Raw genomic sequence first — 19,939 nt, 5'->3', positions numbered from 1 at the left:
AATTCTTTGAGCAGGTGACCAAGCAAGTGGATGAGGGTAAACCAGTGGATGTGGTGTACATGGATTTTAGTAAGGCATTTGATAAGGTCCCCCATGGTAGACTTATGGAGAAAGTCAGGAGGCATGGGATAGTGGGGAATGTGGCCAGTTGGATTAAGAATTGGCTAACTGATAGAAGGCAGAGAGTGGTCTTAGATGGTAAATACTCAGCCTGGAGCCCAGTTACCAGTGGCGTGCCGCAGGGATCAGTTCTGGGTCCTCTCCTGTTTGTGATTTTTATTAACGACTTGGATGAGGAAGTCGAAGGGTGGGTCAGTAAATTTGCAGATGATACAAAGGTTGGTGGAGTTGTGGATACCGAGGAGGGCTATTGTCGTCTGCAAAGGGACTTGGATAGGTTGCAGTGCTGGGCTGAAAAGTGGCAGATGGAGTTTAACCCTGAAAAGTGTGAGGTCGTCCATTTTGGAAGGACAAACATGAATGCAAAATACTGGGTTAACGGTAGGGTTCTTGGGCATGTGGAGGAGCAGAGAGACCTTGGGGTCTATGTGCATAGATCATTGAAAGTTGCAACTCAAGTGGATAGGGCTGTGAAGAAGGCATATGGGGTGTTAGCGTTCATTAGCAGAGGGATTGAATTTAAGAGCCGTGAGGTGATGATGCAGCTGTACAGGACCTTGGTAAGGCCTCATTTGGAGTACTGTGTGCAGTTCTGGTCGCCTCATTTTAGGAAGGACGTGGAAGCCTTGGAGAGGGTGCAGAGGAGATTTACCAGGATGTTGCCTGGAATGGAGAATAAGTCTTACGAGGAAAGGCTGAACATTCTAGGCCTCTTCTCATTAGAAAGGAGAAGGATGAGGGGTGACATGATAGAGGTTTATAAGATGATCAGGGGAATAGATAGGGTAGACAGTCAGAAACTTTTTCCCCGGGTGGAGCAAAGCGTTACAAGGGGTCATAAATTTAAGGTGAAGGGTGGGAGATATAAGGGGGATGTCAGGGGAAGGTTCTTTACCCAGAGAGTGGTCGAGGCATGGAATGCCTTGCCCGGGGAAGTTGTTGAGTCAGAAACTTTAGGGACTTTCAAAAGGCTTTTGGATAGGTATATGGATAAAGGAGAATGATGGGGTATAGATTAAATTGTCCTTGACAGAGGACAAAGGATCGGCACAACATCGTGGGCCGAAGGGCCTGTTCTGTGCTGTATGTTCTATGTTCTATGTTCTATGGTGCCTCAGTGTACTTTTCATCTGAAAGATTTCACTAAAATGTCAGCTTAGATTACGTGCACAAGTCGTGGAGTGGGGCTCGACTCCATGGCCTTCAGAAAAAAGGTGATAATTCTACCAATGAGCCAAGGTTGACAAGATTCTGACAGGAAAATGCTCAACAAGATCTTGTTCCTCTTATACAAACAGGCAGGGGATAAACATCTTTTGATAAATTTCTACTAGACCACATGAAAGGTATGTTCCAAGGTTCAACAGGAACTCAAGAACATATAGAATGTAATGTCATCAGTCTAAAGCAAATACTAAATCGAAGAGTAAAATGTTGTAACAAGATACTTCTGGTAGCGTTCATTCTCGTGAGCCAGCACCCAAATCATATGGCATCTTTGGTCTACAAACCAAACAGCTGCACGTACCAACTGTTAACACTAGTTTCCTGGACCGGAGGATAACAAATTTCATTCTGTCATTGAGTATTCCTGTATACCACTTATGATATAGGCATTCAGCAAGGTGTCAACAGCAACAAAGGTCTAAATTATCCTCACAATTTTAACAGCAGCACAGTTGACTCCTCATAAATTTAGAAATAAATGGTGTAGTTGGATCTGATTTCAGTGGACCCATTACAGAATAAAGCAACTTGCAAGATCTGTAGCTTAGCTGGTTTAGTTGTTCATCTACAATTAAACTTAACATACAAATTATATGGATCATTTTACAGGAAGGGGCTAGTAGGAAAAAGATAATGTTCAGTGTACTAAAAGATTAAAACCAAACAATTAGGCAGCATTTTATGCATATATCTGTGTCTGAAAAAGGAATTTAATACAACAGGAGTGAACGGTAGGAGGTCTCAGGAAGAGGAATTTTACACCCAAGAATCAGTTACATATTTATCTACAATCAACCTTGGCAGAAAGAAAAAAGAAACAGGGGAATAATGGGTTTAAATCAACTATAAATAACTTTTCATTAGTGTGTGTATGCATTTCTACATGTTTGTGAAAATACTTCCTCTGCACAAGGTTTATGGATGTAAATACAGAAAGTCACCCTTGAGCTGTCTGCATCTATGTAATGCTATTTGACAGATTCAATCCATGTTTTAGCTGTTAGATATGCCAGTGACTATAATGGTCATGTGGATATACTTTAACTATATCAAAGGCAGTTCAAGAAATGCTTAAATGTTTAATCAGTTAATTGTAACAATATATACTTTTAATTAAAAAGAAAAACAAATACAAATTGGAGGATTTTTTTTTTAATTAGACTGGAGAAGCGTTACATAAAATGATAGAAAATACATTATTACTTGAAGAATGGTTCAGGTTGTCTTATTTTCAAAAACTGAATGATGTGCCAAAATGTCTGGATATGCAACTCAGCACAGAAAGCAATACTGTGTGATCTGCTTATTTCTTTTGTGGAAAAGACTATAAATAAACAAGTTTCAAATATCAGATCAAAGCTTATTAAGAGAGCTAACTTTTAAAAAATATAAATAAAATAGTATAAAATTTGCTCTAGCCATAGTCCCAAAGGACCATCGGCACCTCTCCCACTTAAGTGACAATTGGTGATGTATAGCTTGAGGGTCACCACTCCTCAAGCATGGGGTAAGGTGAGGAGGCAGGCCTCCATGAACTACCACAGCCGGTATGGGGACTGAACCTACATAGTGTAAAATAAAACTACACAAGAGAAACCTTCATTGTGAAGTTTTGTTTTGGACTTGTTTTTAATCACAAAGACTTTTAAGATTCTAAAACCTGCTTCTACATATCAAATATAGTCATGTATGAGCCCCCAGGAACAGCTGCAAGAGACTATAAACTCATCTCGACTGCACTGGAAAGCAGAGCTGATTGAGGACCCCCCACTTCAGACACTAACAATTACACATCAGCGCACACAAATAAAAATGCCTGCCACACCTTAGAGGTTCCGCTAACAAGACTGAGGTTTCTGGCAGAATAAGCTTGAAAGAAGGATGCATGTTTAAATAATAAACAAGACTTAACCCCAAGCTTGAAAATACACTACAAAAAGAAATAAAAACCCACAAAGAATGATCCATTAATTTAGCTTTCCGTTTTTTCTGAAGTGTGCAATTGTGTTACAATTTCCCCTGTTTTCCCAAATATTCTGCAGTAATTAAAACTGGGCATTCAGTATAACTACTCATTCTTTAAATTTATGATCAGTCATATTGGCTGATCTGGATGTCAGTATGGTCATCAAGAGTAAAACATTACAATTCATTAGTTCTAATAGTTTTAGAGCTTTAAATCATTTAACGTGGAATTGACAAGAAACATTGTTTAAGACAGCTGTAAACAGAGAAACAAGTTGAATTTAACTAGCAAAGTGCTTGGTCACCTACAAGTAAACTTATTTAAATGCTGCAGTGGCCTCTTGTAGCAGATTAAGCAATAAACTGGAATCCATTATTAAATTTCACTGACAAAAGAAAGAAAATTTTGGAACTTTCATTCCCGCTTGGACTACATGTTTCTGATGGTCTTTCAAAATCGGGTTGAAGTCTGCTTCCTGTGCTTCTGATGTTACTTACATAAAACACATGTAAAACGCAACTTATTTGCATCAAGCAATGCAGCAATACAGATCAAGTTTAATTGCGCAAGATAACACAAAGGCAGCAACCCATCCAAGAATTTCAAACAGTTAAAGAAATGAAACTGTTGTATCGTTGAATGTTTCTCTTGAGAATTTCAGAGCATGGACCCAGAACCCGTTCAAAGCGTGGACGATCCAACTTTACACATTTCAGTGGGCCACGTGCAACTACGGTCGCTGCTCGTGGCCGATTCAACAGAAGGGCAATTTCACCTAAACATGGACAAAGTGGTCAGAATAAAAACTTAGGCAGTTATAAATTATATAAGCTGTTTTTGTTTTCTGTTTTTAAATGAGAATATCTGACACAAACAATAGGCATAGACCTACTAGTCCAGGAATTTGGAATTATGTAAAGAGTACTGAAGAAATTAGGTCAGACTGTATTCCTGTGACAAATATCACCAAACACACACCTGTTCTGTGGTGTCACTGGATTTCCTTGTCCACTATTTATTTTGTTACTTATTAAACTTACAAGGGTGATCAGAGATTTCTCCACCACCTACTGTAAATAATAGCATTCAATTACTGTAGAGTTTCCTGATTTAGCTCAACAAGCTAGTGTTGAATTGGCCCAACAGTAGGACAGATAATTTTAAAAAAAGCCCATTTAAGGGCTGGAAGTACTTGTTTAGTTTGGTGTCACTCAATTCAGATTAGCTGTGTGGGTTACAAGTTCTTTTACTTAATATCTTAGTTTAAATCCTGGACAAACATTCACCAGAGTGATGGTTTACTACTAGAATTCAAAACAAACACAAATGTAATCAAGCACAGAAGGAGACAAAAACTGGTTAGTAATGTTGGAAAGGATTAAAATAGAAGTAAATCTTTTAGTGAGCTCTACAAACCAGAAAGGTTTCTGGCTTACTTCCTGATCTGTGCCAAGTCAGCTAATCTTGGCGCAGCATTGAGGATAGGGAGTGCTACAGTTGCCCTCTGTAGCTAGGCCTGGGGACAGAAAGGGGGGCAGCACAATTAGCCAGGGTTCTTGCTCCGGATTGCCACTTAGTGCCTGCGGTGGAAAATGCAGCATAGTAGGTATCCAGGGAAGCAGAAGACTGCTTGGGCAGAAATTAACTATGGGTTATGTTTTCTAGGAGCTTTTTAAAAAGTTGAAGCCATCATTTGAACACATCTATTACAGTATGTTTTGCTGTGGATATCCTTTAAGGATGAAATCTCTGTATTGCTGTAGGTTCAAGTGGGAGTGCCACTACTACAGTACTGTGGAAATACAATTATCATCTTTATTTTGTGAATGCAGTCAGTAAGTTATTTGATGTTGGAATTCAAGACAGTTTCAAAGTCTGACTTGGAAAGGGAAAGAGTTAATTGCTAGATTATATTAGGGGGTAATTTTGTGCAAAAAAAGGAATATAAATTAGTCAGCGCCCAGTGTTGAACCCAAAGGCAGCAACGAAGCTGCAACACAGACTGAACCAGCAGCCCTGAAAGCGCTGCCGTCACTCATCACATCTCCACAGGCAACTCTCCCGTTTAAAAAATGAATTTCAGGCAGAAGCCGAGTCCCAGTGGGGTGGGGGTGGGGGAGGGGGGGGGGAGAAAGTCAATCGGTGTACTGTGGAATCGGGGAGTGCTCCAGCTCCTCCTGGTTCTAAAGGAATGATTTTTTTTAAAAATACCAATTACACTTTGGCGGCAACTGCTTCAGAATCCTGAGCAGAGCAAGCAGAGTCTTGCTCCACTCTGCATCATTAAATATCAGCACGGAAAGCTAAAACAGTTAGTCCCCTTGCATATGTAAAAGAAAAGGGCCTTAAGCGCTTGTTTCAGGTAGCCACCTGAAAAATCAACCAACTCAATATCAGGTCTGACATCTTTCAGGGGTCCTTTGGATGGAATACTGCGGTCCCTAAAATTGGTTCTCATTGTGCCCAGTTTACATGTAGTAAAAAGATGCAACAAGGTTCAATTTCTATCTCAAGCTATTTTAATCAGATGACTGACAATTACCAGTAATAGCCTTGAAAAAAATTACTTACAAATAAATAAATATATATAGGATCCAGAAAAAGTGACCAGAGATTTTTTTTTAAATGATGATTTTTTGTACATGATGCTTTTTGGTGGGCCTATCCATCTCAATACCAGTTTTGCTCTGACAATGGAATAGTGTCAGCGTGCAAACACCTAAATGTCTAACAGCTTACTGATCAGCCAGTTAAGTAACTAAACATTCTACAATACCTACCATCAACTCTGTTTGTAAAATGTATATCAATGGAGATTGAGTGTTGTGACATATTTGATTGCAGTGGACTTCACAGCTAGGCTTCATCCCATGTAAACATGTTTAGGAATTTTCAATAGTCCTCCAATATCCTCCATTGGAAACCATATGGATTATTCCAAGGGGAACCAACAGAAATTTATGTTTGAACTGAATCACTAAAGAAGGTATTTAATGACTCTGGGCTGAATTTCTTTCATTTCTAATTAAGCCAGAAAACAGAAGATTTTTTTCTCCAAATTTTTAATCTAATTTTTTTATTAAGATGTTGCTTCAACTGTACAATCCTCCATAAGGTGAGAATACATAAACTTTCATCTGGCAAAACTCAACAACCAGAACACACATTTGCCTGATAATATGTTACTAATTTGTGACTTATTCTGCATTCCTTTCAGTTTTTGTCAAAACTATTACCAAATCGATAAGAACGTCCAAAACTATGCAGGAAACAGCAATAAGTTGCACTATCAGGATTCATTACCCATCACCCCACACTTACTCATTGGTGTTCAACCATAATAATTTAGTAGATATTGTTAATAGCAAAGGGTACTAAAACACCCATGTTAAAGGTTAATTTTAATTTTGGAAACAAACGTGAAGTCCATACTCACCAAAATAGTCGGAAGGTCCTAGTCTTCCAACCTCCACATATTCCTCGTTATCAGATCTACGCTGCAGAACTGAAGCAGTGCCCTAATAATAGATTAATTGTAAGTGAGAAACCAAGGAGTTTTTTTTAATAGAAAATAAACCAACAAGTAACCAATTGGAGAATAAGTATAAGCAAGATTCATTTCTTGGATTCTGGGTCCCTAAATTCAAAGCACATCCCACCTACTTACTTGGATATCCATTCCAATTTATTTTCAATAATAAAATGCTATTTAAAAATGTGAACATTATATTTGATCTTAAATTGCCGGTTGGCTGAGGGAACAATTGAGCCATTTACCACGCCCGCCACTGAAGCACATGCTCATTACTTTGGCCTAGACCTCACTTTTTATAATTGTATTAATATGATATACTGGAACATATATGTGCAATATTTTGTCATTTTAAAGTAAGTGGTTGATTCAAATGGTCCTGAATACGTCACATCATATCATCATAGGCATCAGCAGAAGTAGCAAAAAAATCAATGTTATCAAAACACTAGCATTGATCCACAAAAACTGATAGAATTAAATTAAGAACCAAGATCATCCTTCCGGCTGGTTGGCATCCTTTCAGCTACGAAAGATGATGGATCATCCTTCAATCTTGAAATAATTTGAATAACTAATTTGCTTAGGGGTTCTGGTTTTCAGATTAAGATGATCTACTGTTCCCACTGGCAGAAGGATCCAGAAACAGAGGACACCGATTTAAAATGATTGGCAAAAGAAGCAATGGCGACATGAGGAAAAACCTTTTTTACGCAGCGAGTGATTAGGATTTGGAATGCACTGCCCGAGAGTGTGGTGGAGGCAGATTCAATCGAGGCCTTCAAAAGAGAATTGGATAATTATCTGAAATTATATTTGCAGTGCTATGGGGAAAAGGCAGGGGAGTGGGACTAGGTGAGTTGCTCTTGCAGAGAGTCGCCACAGACATGACTGGCAGAATGTCCTCCTTCTGTGTTGCAACCATTCTATGATGAAACTTATCCAATCAAAAAAATTAGAAATTGGTGTTCATAGGCAATGGCATCGACAAAACATCTAAACCTACCCTAATACACACAACTTGTACCAGCACTTTCTTAGAGATGGCAAACGACAAAATGATCCCAATCCCTGGTACTGTTTGCATGGCTGTCTAGCACTGCATCTGCTCCTGTTATGCTAAAGTCACCATGTTCCATGCTGTCTCTGATAGTCATTAAGCATATCTGCTCCTATAAATTCCTTGTTGGTCAGGTACTTGTACTATTGTACTGTAATTACGAAGTTACGGAAGGCATCAATAAAACCCATGTTGCAATTCTTTAAAATTATACAAAAATCTGCCTTGATAATCCCTACATGCGCAGCTAAAGATAATCTAATCACAATTCTTGGAGGTTACTAAGGTTGGAAACAAATTAAAGTTATGTTACGACCAGGTGAGAAAGGTGTCTAGGGGTCCCTTTCAGCCTTCACCTGGTCTTACTAAAACAGGATTTATGTTTTTAAACACACTGTGTTTTGAGCACCCCCTTGCTGAATCCTTGATCACCGCTTTCCAATTATAAGGCCAAGAAATGAGCACAAACAGGCTTTCTTAGGTTTAAAGAAGAAAAGCGCAATTTATTAAAACTTAAACTCTAATACGGATACACACTGCACCCCACGCTACCATGCATACGCGATACGCACATGCAAATAGAGACAGAAAAGAGCAGAAGAAGAAATAAAGTGGAGAGGTTTGAGGCAATCTCTGAAGAGGAGTTTTTGTTACTGTGCTTCGAGCTCGTTGTAGTGCTTGCGTGTCGGTAGATCTTGCTTTTCGTTGAGGCCCAATATTCTTCTTAAACCTTGTTCACTGTAGGAGACTTTTCTCTCTTGGGGTTCATATGACTTCAGTGGTTTTCATTTCCATGAGAAAGAGATGGAAGCAAACAGGCGAAGCTGTGGCAAGCCAGCCATGAGAGGTCTTGTCAGTTCAGCAGCAAACAGCTTTGAGTTCAAATTCTCAGTGGAAAATTAAAAAAAAACCTGCAACAGTTAGTCATGTGACTAAACTGGTCTGACCATGTCTGTTTGTGTATTCGGCCATCTTAGCAGTCAACCTGAAACGCTAGCTCCTCCAACTTCAACGTCTGGTAATCAAAAGTCAATTGTGGTTTGAATGTGTCAGGAAATGGTCTTTTGTCCCTTTTAAGCACTCTGTAAATATGCAAAAGTCTTTCCAGTCAAGGATCTGGTGTTGCTTTCTTTTAAAAAGCAAGTTCTTTCTTTACACCAGGAACAGTTTAAAAATCAATGTTCATGTGGCAAAATTAATGTGCCCCATTCTTGGCAGATGGGGCCCTGTATGACAGTTATTAGAACATTTTGTGAGAAAGATTTTACTTGCACTGTCCATGAACATTCACTGGCTTTCACCTTTTTTCAGCTTTTGCTGGATATTAAACCTATTAACTCCTATCTGTGACATTGTCAGCAATGCGGATTGTTCCTTCTGACTCTTGTGCTTTTCTGCTCCCTACTCCTTTGTTCTGTTCCAACTTAAGGAGCTCATTGTCTCATCCAGGTTCTAGTTCTGACAAATGGCCTACACCTAAAACATTAACATGGCTTATTTCCTTTTCAGATGTTGACTGACCTGCTGTGTATTTCCAGCATTCTCTGCGTTATTTTAGATCATGAGCACTTTTTATTTTTGTGTACCTTTACATTAAATACCACCTCTCTTTCAAGAATGCTTGTTGTTCTTGTCCCTGGTTCGTTCAGTCCTATTAACGAGTTCACTCACATTCCATTTTCCAATTGTAACAATGGGTCTGCACGTTTTTCTTTACAGACAACAGACCTGCTTTGTTCTTCCAGCATCTTTAATTTAATTTTAGATTAATAGCATTTGCGTTATTTTTCTTTTTAATAGATACAATTCCTACAGCTATCACCAGAGTACACAGCACATGCTCCCATCCTCTTTAATGTTTTGTGCAAGCCTCAAATTTGCTTTTCACTGGCATTACCAAAATTATTTTGAGTCACTACTGTTGACAGGAGGATGAGATGGAAGCAGATTACGTTTGCATCATTTCAATTCAAGGGTAAAGCCCTCTCACCTCCCAAGTCAGAAAGGAAATCTGCTTGCCCTGTGGAACAGTGAAACAGATCATATGCTGATGGCATGGCCTTAGATCTCTATTGCTGCTTCCTAAAACCCTTCTGAATGGCTTTGACTTGGCCACTAAAGTCTTTTTGCAGAAAGTCACTCCAAAAGGTCAGTTTGGTTGTCTACAGGGTAGCATTAAACAATGAGTCATGCATATCTGAAAAACAGAATGCCTTGAATTGTTGTCTTGGCCCCTGGATCAAAGATATCAATAGTAGGCTAGCGAAACTATTTAGCAGCTTGCATGGTATTATCTAATCACTTTCTCAACACAATACATTTAGTAAAAGTCATATAATAGGACAAATGCAAATAATGAACATAACTAAGTATTTGTGCATAGAAAATAACTCTGTACAAATGAAAATGTTCAGCACCTAAACTCCCTCAGGAAGGACGCTATTTAAACAAAACTAAACTAAAATAAAACAAGCGTCCATGTCTGAAATGAAGTGGCTCTGGATTGACCAAAAATATATTCTGATAAAAAGGTTAAAAAAAAGGTAGGTAGGTTATCCATACAAGGCTTCATTCTCTCTGTACCAATGCTTTTTAGAAAAATATACCGATATTACAATTGTTCACCAATCTACACTTGCAATCTTTAATCGAAAATTCATGTGCTGGGATGTTTTATTCCAGGTTCCAGGTTTTATTCCTGTTTCATATCATGCAAGGTGTACTTAGGCCAACTAAACCATTCTGGCAATATTTCAAACACATGAGGGAAAATTCCATCACTCAGAGCTTATTACACACTATGTTGAACTACCAAATGTAACAAAACCAAATATAACCAATTTATTGTAGATTAAGAGCATATCCAGCCAAATCTGAATTAAAATTGTGCAGCATACATGTAGTTTTTTTGGGGTTGGGGCTAAAACACCCCGACAAGTAACTTAACTGAAATTTTACAGTAGCCTTGTGTTAAACACTGTGGATATTTTCAACTACTGAAAACATTCTATATAATGCATGCTGGTACAAAATCCCATCACTTTTTCTATAACATTAGGCTTATGCTCTGCATCCTAGATATGGGGGACAGTTTATATAGTCAAAATTTAGGGCAGGGTTGTCCAATATAGAGCCCGCAGGCCAGGATCCAGCCCACCAAAGGTTTCCATCCAGCCCCCGAATGTATTTCAGAAATAAAAAATTTCCCATTGGCTTCTTCTTCCAGAACGGCTTTTAAAAAAAATTGTGTCAGCTGCATGGCTGACAGGTGCTGGGAGCGGAAACCACACTTTTGAACATCTCATTGATTCGGGGTTTTTAGGTGAGCTTTTAAACAAAAGTCGGGATCTGCCGGAAAACCTCGAATCAATCTGAAGAACAGAAGTGCTGTCAGCTGTGAAATTGACAAAACTTAAAAAAAACTAACAAACTTCACCGCGTTCCCGCTCTCTGCAACTGTCAGAGAAAGACTGGATGAGAGAGAGAGAGACAGAGAGGGGGGGAGGGGAAGAGACGGGGGGGGGGGGGGGGGGAAAGAGAGAGAGAAGGGGGGGTGGGGGAGAGTGAGAGGGAGGAAGAGAGAGAGAGACAGAGGGGGAAAGAGGGAGAGAGAGACAGAGAGGGAGGAGGAGAGAGAGACAGAGAGGGAGGGGGAGAGAGAGAGAGGAGAGGGAGAGGGAGGGGGAGAGAGGGAGGGAGGAGAGGGGGAGAGAGAGAGGGGGAGAGAGGGTGGGAGGAGGAGAGAGAGGAGAGGGGGAGGGAGAGAGAGGAGGGGGCAGAGGGAGAGGGGCAGAGGGAGAGGGGCAGAGGGAGAGGGGCAGAGGGAGAGGGGCAGAGGGAGAGGGGCAGAGGGAGAGGGGCAGAGGGAGAGGGGCAGAGGGAGAGGGGCAGAGGGAGAGGGGCAGAGGGAGAGGGGCAGAGGGAGAGGGGCAGAGGGAGAGGGGCAGAGGGAGAGGGGCAGAGGGAGAGGGGCAGAGGGAGAGGGGCAGAGGGAGAGGGGCAGAGGGAGAGGGGCAGAGGGAGAGGGGCAGAGGGAGAGGGGCAGAGGGAGAGGGGCAGAGGGAGAGGGGCAGAGGGAGAGGGGCAGAGGGAGAGGGGCAGAGGGAGAGGGGCAGAGGGAGAGGGGCAGAGGGAGAGGGGCAGAGGGAGAGGGGCAGAGGGAGAGGGGCAGAGGGAGAGGGGCAGAGGGAGAGGGGCAGAGGGAGAGGGGCAGAGGGAGAGGGGCAGAGGGAGAGGGGCAGAGGGAGAGGGGCAGAGGGAGAGGGGCAGAGGGAGAGGGGCAGAGGGAGAGGGGCAGAGGGAGAGAGAGAGAGAGGAGAGGGAGAGAGGAGAGGGAGGGAGGAGAGGGGGAGAGAGAGAGGGGGAGAGAGGGTGGGAGGAGGAGAGAGAGGAGAGGGGGAGAGAGAGAGAGAGAGGGGGAGGGAGGGAGAGAGAGGAGAGGGGGAGAGAGAGAGGGGGAGAGAGAGAGGAGAGGGGGAGAGAGAGGAGAGGGGGAGAGAGAGGAGAGGGGGAGAGAGAGGAGAGGGGGAGAGAGGGAGAGAGAGGGGGAGGGAGGGAGAGAGAGGAGAAGGGGGGAGGGGGAGAGGGGGGAGAGAGAGGGGGGGGAGAGAGGGGGGGGAGAGAGGGGGGGGAGAGAGAGGGGGCAGAGGGAGAGGGGCAGAGGGAGAGGGGCAGAGGGAGAGGGGCAGAGAGAGAGGGGCAGAGAGAGAGGGGCAGAGAGAGAGGGGCAGAGAGAGAGGGGCAGAGAGAGAGGGGCAGAGAGAGAGGGGCAGAGAGAGAGGGGCAGAGAGAGAGGGGCAGAGAGAGAGGGGCAGAGAGAGAGGGGCAGAGAGAGAGGGGCAGAGAGAGAGGGGCAGAGAGAGAGGGGCAGAGAGAGAGGGGCAGAGAGAGAGGGGCAGAGAGAGAGGGGCAGAGAGAGAGGGGCAGAGAGAGAGGGGCAGAGAGAGAGGGGCAGAGAGAGAGGGGCAGAGAGAGAGGGGCAGAGAGAGAGGGGCAGAGAGAGAGGGGCAGAGAGAGAGGGGCAGAGAGAGAGGGGGAGAGAGAGAGGGGGAGAGAGAGAGGGGGAGAGAGAGAGGGGGAGAGAGAGAGAGAGAGAGGGAGAGAGAGAGCGGGAGAGAGAGAGAGAGAGAGAGAGAGCGGGAGAGAGAGAGAGAGAGAGCGAGCGGGAGAGAGAGAGAGAGAGGGCGAGCGGGAGAGAGAGAGAGAGAGGGCGAGCGCGAGCGGGAGAGAGAGAGAGAGAGAGAGCGCGAGCGGGAGAGAGAGAGCGCGAGCGGGAGAGAGAGAGCGCGAGCGGGAGAGAGAGAGCGCGAGCGGGAGAGAGAGAGAGAGAGGGCGAGCGGGAGAGAGAGAGGGAGAGGGCGAGCGGGAGAGAGAGAGGGAGAGGGCGAGCGGGAGAGAGAGAGGGAGAGGGCGAGCGGGAGAGAGAGAGGGAGAGGGCGAGCGGGAGAGAGAGAGGGAGAGGGCGAGCGGGAGAGAGAGAGGGAGAGGGCGAGCGGGAGAGAGAGAGGGAGAGGGCGAGCGGGAGAGAGAGAGGGAGAGGGCGAGCGGGAGAGAGAGAGGGAGAGGGCGAGCGGGAGAGAGAGAGGGAGAGGGCGAGCGGGAGAGAGAGAGGGAGAGGGCGAGCGGGAGAGAGAGAGGGAGAGGGCGAGCGGGAGAGAGAGAGGGAGAGGGCGAGCGGGAGAGAGAGAGGGAGAGGGCGAGCGGGAGAGAGAGAGGGAGAGGGCGAGCGGGAGAGAGAGAGGGAGAGGGCGAGCGGGAGAGAGAGAGGGAGAGGGCGAGCGGGAGAGAGAGAGGGAGAGGGCGAGCGGGAGAGAGAGAGGGAGAGGGCGAGCGGGAGAGAGAGAGGGAGAGGGCGAGCGGGAGAGAGAGAGGGAGAGGGCGAGCGGGAGAGAGAGAGGGAGAGGGCGAGCGGGAGAGAGAGAGGGAGAGGGCGAGCGGGAGAGAGAGAGGGAGAGGGCGAGCGGGAGAGAGAGAGGGAGAGGGCGAGCGGGAGAGAGAGAGGGAGAGGGCGAGCGGGAGAGAGAGAGGGAGAGGGCGAGCGGGAGAGAGAGAGGGAGAGCGGGAGAGAGAGAGGGCGAGCGGGAGAGAGAGAGGGCGAGCGGGAGAGGGCGAGCGGGAGAGGGCGAGCGGGAGAGGGCGAGCGGGAGAGAGAGAGGGAGAGGGCGAGCGGGAGAGAGAGAGGGAGAGGGCGAGCGGGAGAGAGAGAGGGAGAGGGCGAGCGGGAGAGAGAGAGGGAGAGGGCGAGCGGGAGAGAGAGAGGGAGAGGGAGAGGGCGAGCGGGAGAGAGGGAGAGGGCGAGCGGGAGAGGGGGAGAGGGCGAGCGGGAGAGAGGGAGAGGGCGAGCGGGAGAGAGGGAGCGGTGCGAGCGGGAGCGGGCGAGCGGAGCGGGCGAGCGGGAGCGGGCGAGCGGGAGCGGGCGAGCGGGAGAGGGCGAGCGGGAGAGGGCGAGCGGGAGAGGGCGAGCGGGAGAGGGCGAGCGGGAGCGGGCGAGCGGGAGCGGGCGAGCGGAGCGGGCGAGCGGGAGCGGGCGAGCGGAGCGGGGAGCGGAGCGGAGCGAGCGGAGCGGGCGAGCGGGAGCGGGCGAGCGGGAGCGGGCGAGCGGGAGCGGGCGAGCGGGAGCGGGCGAGCGGGAGAGGGCGAGCGGGAGAGGGCGAGCGGGAGAGGGCGAGCGGGAGAGGGCGAGCGGGAGAGGGCGAGCGGGAGAGGGCGAGCGGGAGAGGGCGAGCGGAGAGGGCGAGCGGGAGAGGGCGAGCGGGAGAGGGCGAGCGGGAGAGGGCGAGCGGGAGAGGGCGAGCGGGAGAGGGCGAGCGGGAGAGGGCGAGCGGGAGAGGGCGAGCGGGAGAGGGCGAGCGGGAGAGGGCGAGCGGGAGAGGGCGAGCGGGAGAGGGCGAGCGGGAGAGGGCGAGCGGGAGAGGGCGAGCGGGAGAGGGCGAGCGGGAGAGGGCGAGCGGAGAGGGCGAGCGGGAGAGGGCGAGCGGGAGAGGGCGAGCGGGAGAGGGCGAGCGGGAGAGGGCGAGCGGGAGAGGGCGAGCGGGAGAGGGCGAGCGGGAGAGGGCGAGCGGGGAGAGGGCGAGCGGGAGAGGGCGAGCGGGAGAGGGCGAGCGGGAGAGGGCGAGCGGGAGAGGGCGAGCGGGAGAGGGCGAGCGGGAGAGGGCGAGCGGGAGAGGGCGAGCGGGAGAGGGCGAGCGGGAGAGGGCGAGCGGGAGAGGGCGAGCGGGAGAGGGCGAGCGGGAGAGGGCGAGCGGGAGAGGGCGAGCGGGAGAGGGCGAGCGGGAGAGGGCGAGCGGGAGAGGGCGAGCGGGAGAGGGCGAGCGGGAGAGGGCGAGCGGGAGAGGGCGAGCGGGAGAGGGCGAGCGGGAGAGGGCGAGCGGGAGAGGGCGAGCGGGAGAGGGCGAGCGGGAGAGGGCGAGCGGGAGAGGGCGAGCGGGAGAGGGCGAGCGGGAGAGGGCGAGCGGGAGAGGGCGAGCGGGAGCGGGAGAGGGCGAGCGGGAGAGGGCGAGCGGGAGAGGGCGAGCGGGAGCGGGAGAGGGCGAGCGGGAGAGGGCGAGCAGGAGCGGGAGAGGGGGAGCGGGAGAGGGGAGCGGAGCGGGAGAGGGGAGCGGGAGCGGGAGAGGGGGAGCGGGAGCGGGAGAGGGGAGCGGGAGCGGGAGAGGGGGAGCGGGAGCGGGAGAGGGGGAGCGGGAGAGGGGGAGCGGGAGCGGGAGAGGGGGAGCGGGAGAGGGGGAGCGGGAGAGGGGGAGCGGGAGAGGGGAGGGGGAGCGGGAGAGGGGGAGCGGGAGAGGGGGAGCGGGAGAGGGGGAGCGGGAGAGGGGGAGCGGGAGAGGGGGAGCGGGAGAGGGAGCGGAGAGGGGAGCGGGAGAGGGCGAGCGGGAGAGGGGGAGCGGGAGAGGGGGAGCGGGAGAGGGGAGCGGGAGAGGGCGAGCGGGAGAGGGCGAGCGGGAGAGGGCGAGCGGGAGAGGGCGAGCGGGAGAGGGCGAGCGGGAGAGGGCGAGCGGGAGAGGGCGAGCGGGAGAGGGCGAGCGGGAGAGGGCGAGCGGGAGAGGGCGAGCGGGAGAGGGCGAGCGGGAGAGGGCGAGCGGGAGAGGGCGAGCGGGAGAGGGCGAGCGGGAGAGGGCGAGCGGGAGAGGGCGAGCGGGAGAGGGCGAGCGGGAGAGGGCGAGAGAGAGCGCGAGGGGGGAGAGGGCGAGAGAGAGCGCGAGGGGGAGAGGGCGAGAGAGAGCGCGGGGGAGAGGGCGAGAGAGAGCGCGGGGGAGAGGGCGAGAGAGAGAGAGAGAGGGAGAGGGCGAGCGGGAGAGAGAGAGGGAGAGGGCGAGCGGGAGAGAGAGAGGGAGAGGGCGAGCGGGAGAGAGAGAGGGAGAGGGCGAGCGGGAGAGAGAGAGGGAGAGGGCGAGCGGGAGAGAGAGAGGGAGAGGGCGAGCGGGAGAGAGAGAGGGAGAGGGCGAGAGGGAGAGGGCGAGCGGGAGAGAGAGAGGGAGAGGGCGAGAGGGAGAGGGCGAGCGGGAGAGAGAGAGGGAGAGGGCGAGCGGGAGAGAGAGAGAGGGAGAGGGCGAGCGGGAGAGAGGGAGAGGGCGAGCGGGAGAGGGCGAGAGAGGGCGAGCGGGAGAGGGCGAGAGAGCGCGCGGGGGAGAGGGCGAGAGAGAGCGCGGGGGAGAGGGCGAGAGAGAGCGCGGGGGAGAGGGCGAGAGCGAGCGCGGGGAGAGGGCGAGAGCGAGCGCGGGGGAGAGGGCGAGAGCGAGCGCGGGGGAGAGGGCGAGAGCGAGCGCGGGGGAGAGGGCGAGAGAGAGCGCGGGGGAGAGGGCGAGAGAGAGCGCGGGGGAGAGGGCGAGAGAGAGCGCGGGGGAGAGGGCGAGAGCGAGCGCGGGGGAGAGGGCGAGAGCGAGCGCGGGGGAGAGAGAGAGCGAGCGCGGGGAGAGAGAGAGCGAGCGCGGGGGAGAGAGAGAGCGAGCGCGGGGGAGAGAGAGAGCGAGCGCGGGGGAGAGAGAGAGCGAGCGCGGGGGAGAGAGAGAGCGAGCGCGGGGGAGAGAGAGAGCGAGCGCGGGGGAGAGAGAGAGCGAGCGCGGGGGAGAGAGAGAGCGAGCGCGGGGAGAGAGAGAGCGCGCGCGGGGGAGAGAGAGAGCGAGCGCGGGGGAGAGAGAGAGCGCGCGCGGGGGAGAGAGAGAGCGAGCGCGGGGGAGAGAGAGAGCGAGCGCGGGGGAGAGAGAGAGCGAGCGCGGGGGAGAGAGAGAGCGAGCGCGGGGGAGAGAGAGAGCGAGCGCGGGGGAGAGAGAGAGCGAGCGCGGGGGAGAGAGAGAGCGAGCGCGGGGGAGAGAGAGAGAGAGCGCGGGGGAGAGAGAGAGAGAGCGCGGGGGAGAGAGAGAGAGAGCGCGGGGGAGAGAGAGAGAGAGCGCGGGGGAGAGAGAGAGAGAGCGCGGGGGAGAGAGAGAGAGAGCGCGGGGGAGAGAGAGAGAGAGCGCGGGGGAGAGAGAGAGAGAGCGCGGGGGAGAGAGAGAGAGAGCGCGGGGGAGAGAGAGAGAGAGCGCGGGGGAGAGAGAGAGAGAGCGCGGGGGAGAGAGAGAGAGCGCGCGGGGGAGAGAGAGAGAGAGCGCGGGGGAGAGAGAGAGAGAGCGCGGGGGAGAGAGAGAGAGAGCGCGGGGGAGAGAGAGAGAGAGCGCGGGGGAGAGAGAGAGAGAGAGCGCGGGGGAGAGAGAGAGAGAGAGCGCGGGGGAGAGAGAGAGAGAGAGCGCGGGGGAGAGAGAGAGAGAGAGAGCGCGGGGGAGAGAGAGAGAGAGAGCGCGGGGGAGAGAGAGAGAGAGAGCGCGGGGGAGAGAGAGAGAGAGCGCGGGGGAGAGAGAGAGAGAGCGCGGGGGAGAGAGAGCGAGCGCGGGGGAGAGAGAGAGCGAGCGCGGGGGAGAGAGAGAGCGAGCGCGGGGGAGAGAGAGAGCGAGCGCGGGGGAGAGAGAGAGCGAGCGCGGGGGAGAGAGAGAGCGAGCGCGGGGGAGAGAGAGAGCGCGGGGGAGAGAGAGAGCGCGCGCGGGGGAGAGAGAGAGCGAGCGCGGGGGAGAGAGAGAGCGAGCGCGGGGGAGAGAGAGAGCGAGCGCGGGGGAGAGAGAGAGCGAGCGCGGGGGAGAGAGAGAGCGAGCGCGGGGGAGAGAGAGAGCGAGCGCGGGGGAGAGAGAGAGCGAGCGCGGGGGAGAGAGAGAGCGAGCGCGGGGGAGAGAGAGAGAGAGCGCGGGGGAGAGAGAGAGAGAGCGCGGGGAGAGAGAGAGAGAGCGCGGGGGAGAGAGAGAGAGAGCGCGGGGGAGAGAGAGAGAGAGCGCGGGGGAGAGAGAGAGAGAGCGCGGGGAGAGAGAGAGAGAGCGCGGGGGAGAGAGAGAGCGCGGGGGAGAGAGAGAGAGAGCGCGGGGGAGAGAGAGAGAGCGCGGGGGAGAGAGAGAGAGAGCGCGGGGAGAGAGAGAGAGAGCGCGGGGGAGAGAGAGAGAGAGCGCGGGGGAGAGAGAGAGAGCGCGCGGGGGAGAGAGAGAGAGAGCGCGGGGGAGAGAGAGAGAGAGCGCGGGGGAGAGAGAGAGAGAGCGCGGGGGAGAGAGAGAGAGAGCGCGGGGGAGAGAGAGAGAGAGAGCGCGGGGGAGAGAGAGAGAGAGAGCGCGGGGGAGAGAGAGAGAGAGAGCGCGGGGGAGAGAGAGAGAGAGAGCGCGGGGGAGAGAGAGAGAGAGAGCGCGGGGGAGAGAGAGAGAGAGAGCGCGGGGGAGAGAGAGAGCGAGCGCGGGGGAGAGAGAGAGCGAGCGCGGGGGAGAGAGAGAGCGAGCGCGGGGGAGAGAGAGAGCGAGCGCGGGGGAGAGAGAGAGAGAGCGCGGGGAGAGAGAGAGAGAGCGCGGGGAGAGAGAGAGAGAGCGCGGGGGAGAGAGAGAGAGAGCGCGGGGGAGAGAGAGAGAGAGCGCGGGGGAGAGAGAGAGAGAGCGCGGGGGAGAGAGAGAGAGCGCGGGGGAGAGAGAGAGAGAGCGCGGGGGAGAGAGAGAGAGAGCGCGGGGGAGAGAGAGAGAGCGCGCGGGGGAGAGAGAGAGCACGGGGGAGAGAGAGAGAGAGCGCGGGGGAGAGAGAGAGAGAGCGCGGGGGAGAGAGAGAGAGAGCGCGGGGGAGAGAGAGAGAGAGAGCGCGGGGGAGAGAGAGAGAGAGAGCGCGGGGGAGAGAGAGAGAGAGCGCGGGGGAGAGAGAGAGAGAGAGCGCGGGGGAGAGAGAGAGAGAGCGCGGGGGAGAGAGAGAGAGAGCGCGGGGAGAGAGAGAGCGAGCGCGGGGGAGAGAGAGAGCGAGCGCGGGGGAGAGAGAGAGCGAGCGCGGGGGAGAGAGAGAGCGAGCGCGGGGGAGAGAGAGAGCGCGGGGGAGAGAGAGAGCGCGCGCGGGGGAGAGAGAGAGCGAGCGCGGGGGAGAGAGAGAGCGAGCGCGGGGGAGAGAGAGAGCGAGCGCGGGGGAGAGAGAGAGCGAGCGCGGGGGAGAGAGAGAGCGAGCGCGGGGGAGAGAGAGAGAGAGCGCGGGGAGAGAGAGAGAGAGAGAGCGCGGGGGAGAGAGAGAGAGAGCGCGGGGGAGAGAGAGAGAGCGCGGGGGAGAGAGAGAGAGAGCGCGGGGGAGAGAGAGAGAGAGCGCGGGGGAGAGAGAGAGAGAGCGCGGGGGAGAGAGAGAGCGCGGGGGAGAGAGAGAGAGAGCGCGGGGGAGAGAGAGAGAGAGCGCGGGGGAGAGAGAGAGAGAGCGCGGGGGAGAGAGAGAGAGAGCGCGGGGGAGAGAGAGAGAGAGCGCGGGGGAGAGAGAGAGAGAGCGCGGGGGAGAGAGAGAGAGAGCGCGGGGGAGAGAGAGAGAGAGAGCGCGGGGGAGAGAGAGAGAGCGCGCGGGGGAGAGAGAGAGAGAGCGCGGGGGAGAGAGAGAGAGAGCGCGGGGGAGAGAGAGAGAGAGCGCGGGGGAGAGAGAGAGAGAGCGCGGGGGAGAGAGAGAGAGAGCGCGGGGGAGAGAGAGAGAGAGAGCGCGGGGGAGAGAGAGAGAGAGAGCGCGGGGGAGAGAGAGAGAGAGAGCG

At 52.8% G+C, this 19,939-nt stretch overlaps 1 protein-coding gene across 4 annotated transcripts in view; it reads right to left on the bottom strand.

Annotated features, from left to right (window-relative positions):
* Positions 1-2,491: 2,491 nt before the first annotated feature.
* prkar1b (protein kinase, cAMP-dependent, regulatory, type I, beta) overlaps positions 2,492-19,939 on the bottom strand; it is a 241,132-nt gene continuing 223,684 nt past the window's right edge. For all 4 annotated transcript variants that reach the window (XM_068056885.1, XM_068056884.1, XM_068056886.1 and 1 more), the window contains 2 exons: positions 6,750-6,831; positions 2,492-4,088 (listed from right to left, as the gene is read on the bottom strand). In XM_068056885.1, coding sequence (XP_067912986.1) covers positions 3,916-4,088; positions 6,750-6,831 — 255 coding nt within the window. In that variant the 3' untranslated portion in view covers positions 2,492-3,915. The remainder of the gene's footprint in view (positions 4,089-6,749; positions 6,832-19,939) is intronic.

Source organism: Heterodontus francisci, chromosome 24 (assembly GCF_036365525.1).
Source record: "Heterodontus francisci isolate sHetFra1 chromosome 24, sHetFra1.hap1, whole genome shotgun sequence".
NCBI classification, from domain to species: domain Eukaryota; kingdom Metazoa; phylum Chordata; class Chondrichthyes; order Heterodontiformes; family Heterodontidae; genus Heterodontus; species Heterodontus francisci.
Note: the sequence above shows the minus strand (reverse complement) of the source record. Positions and strands in the feature narration are given on the sequence as shown.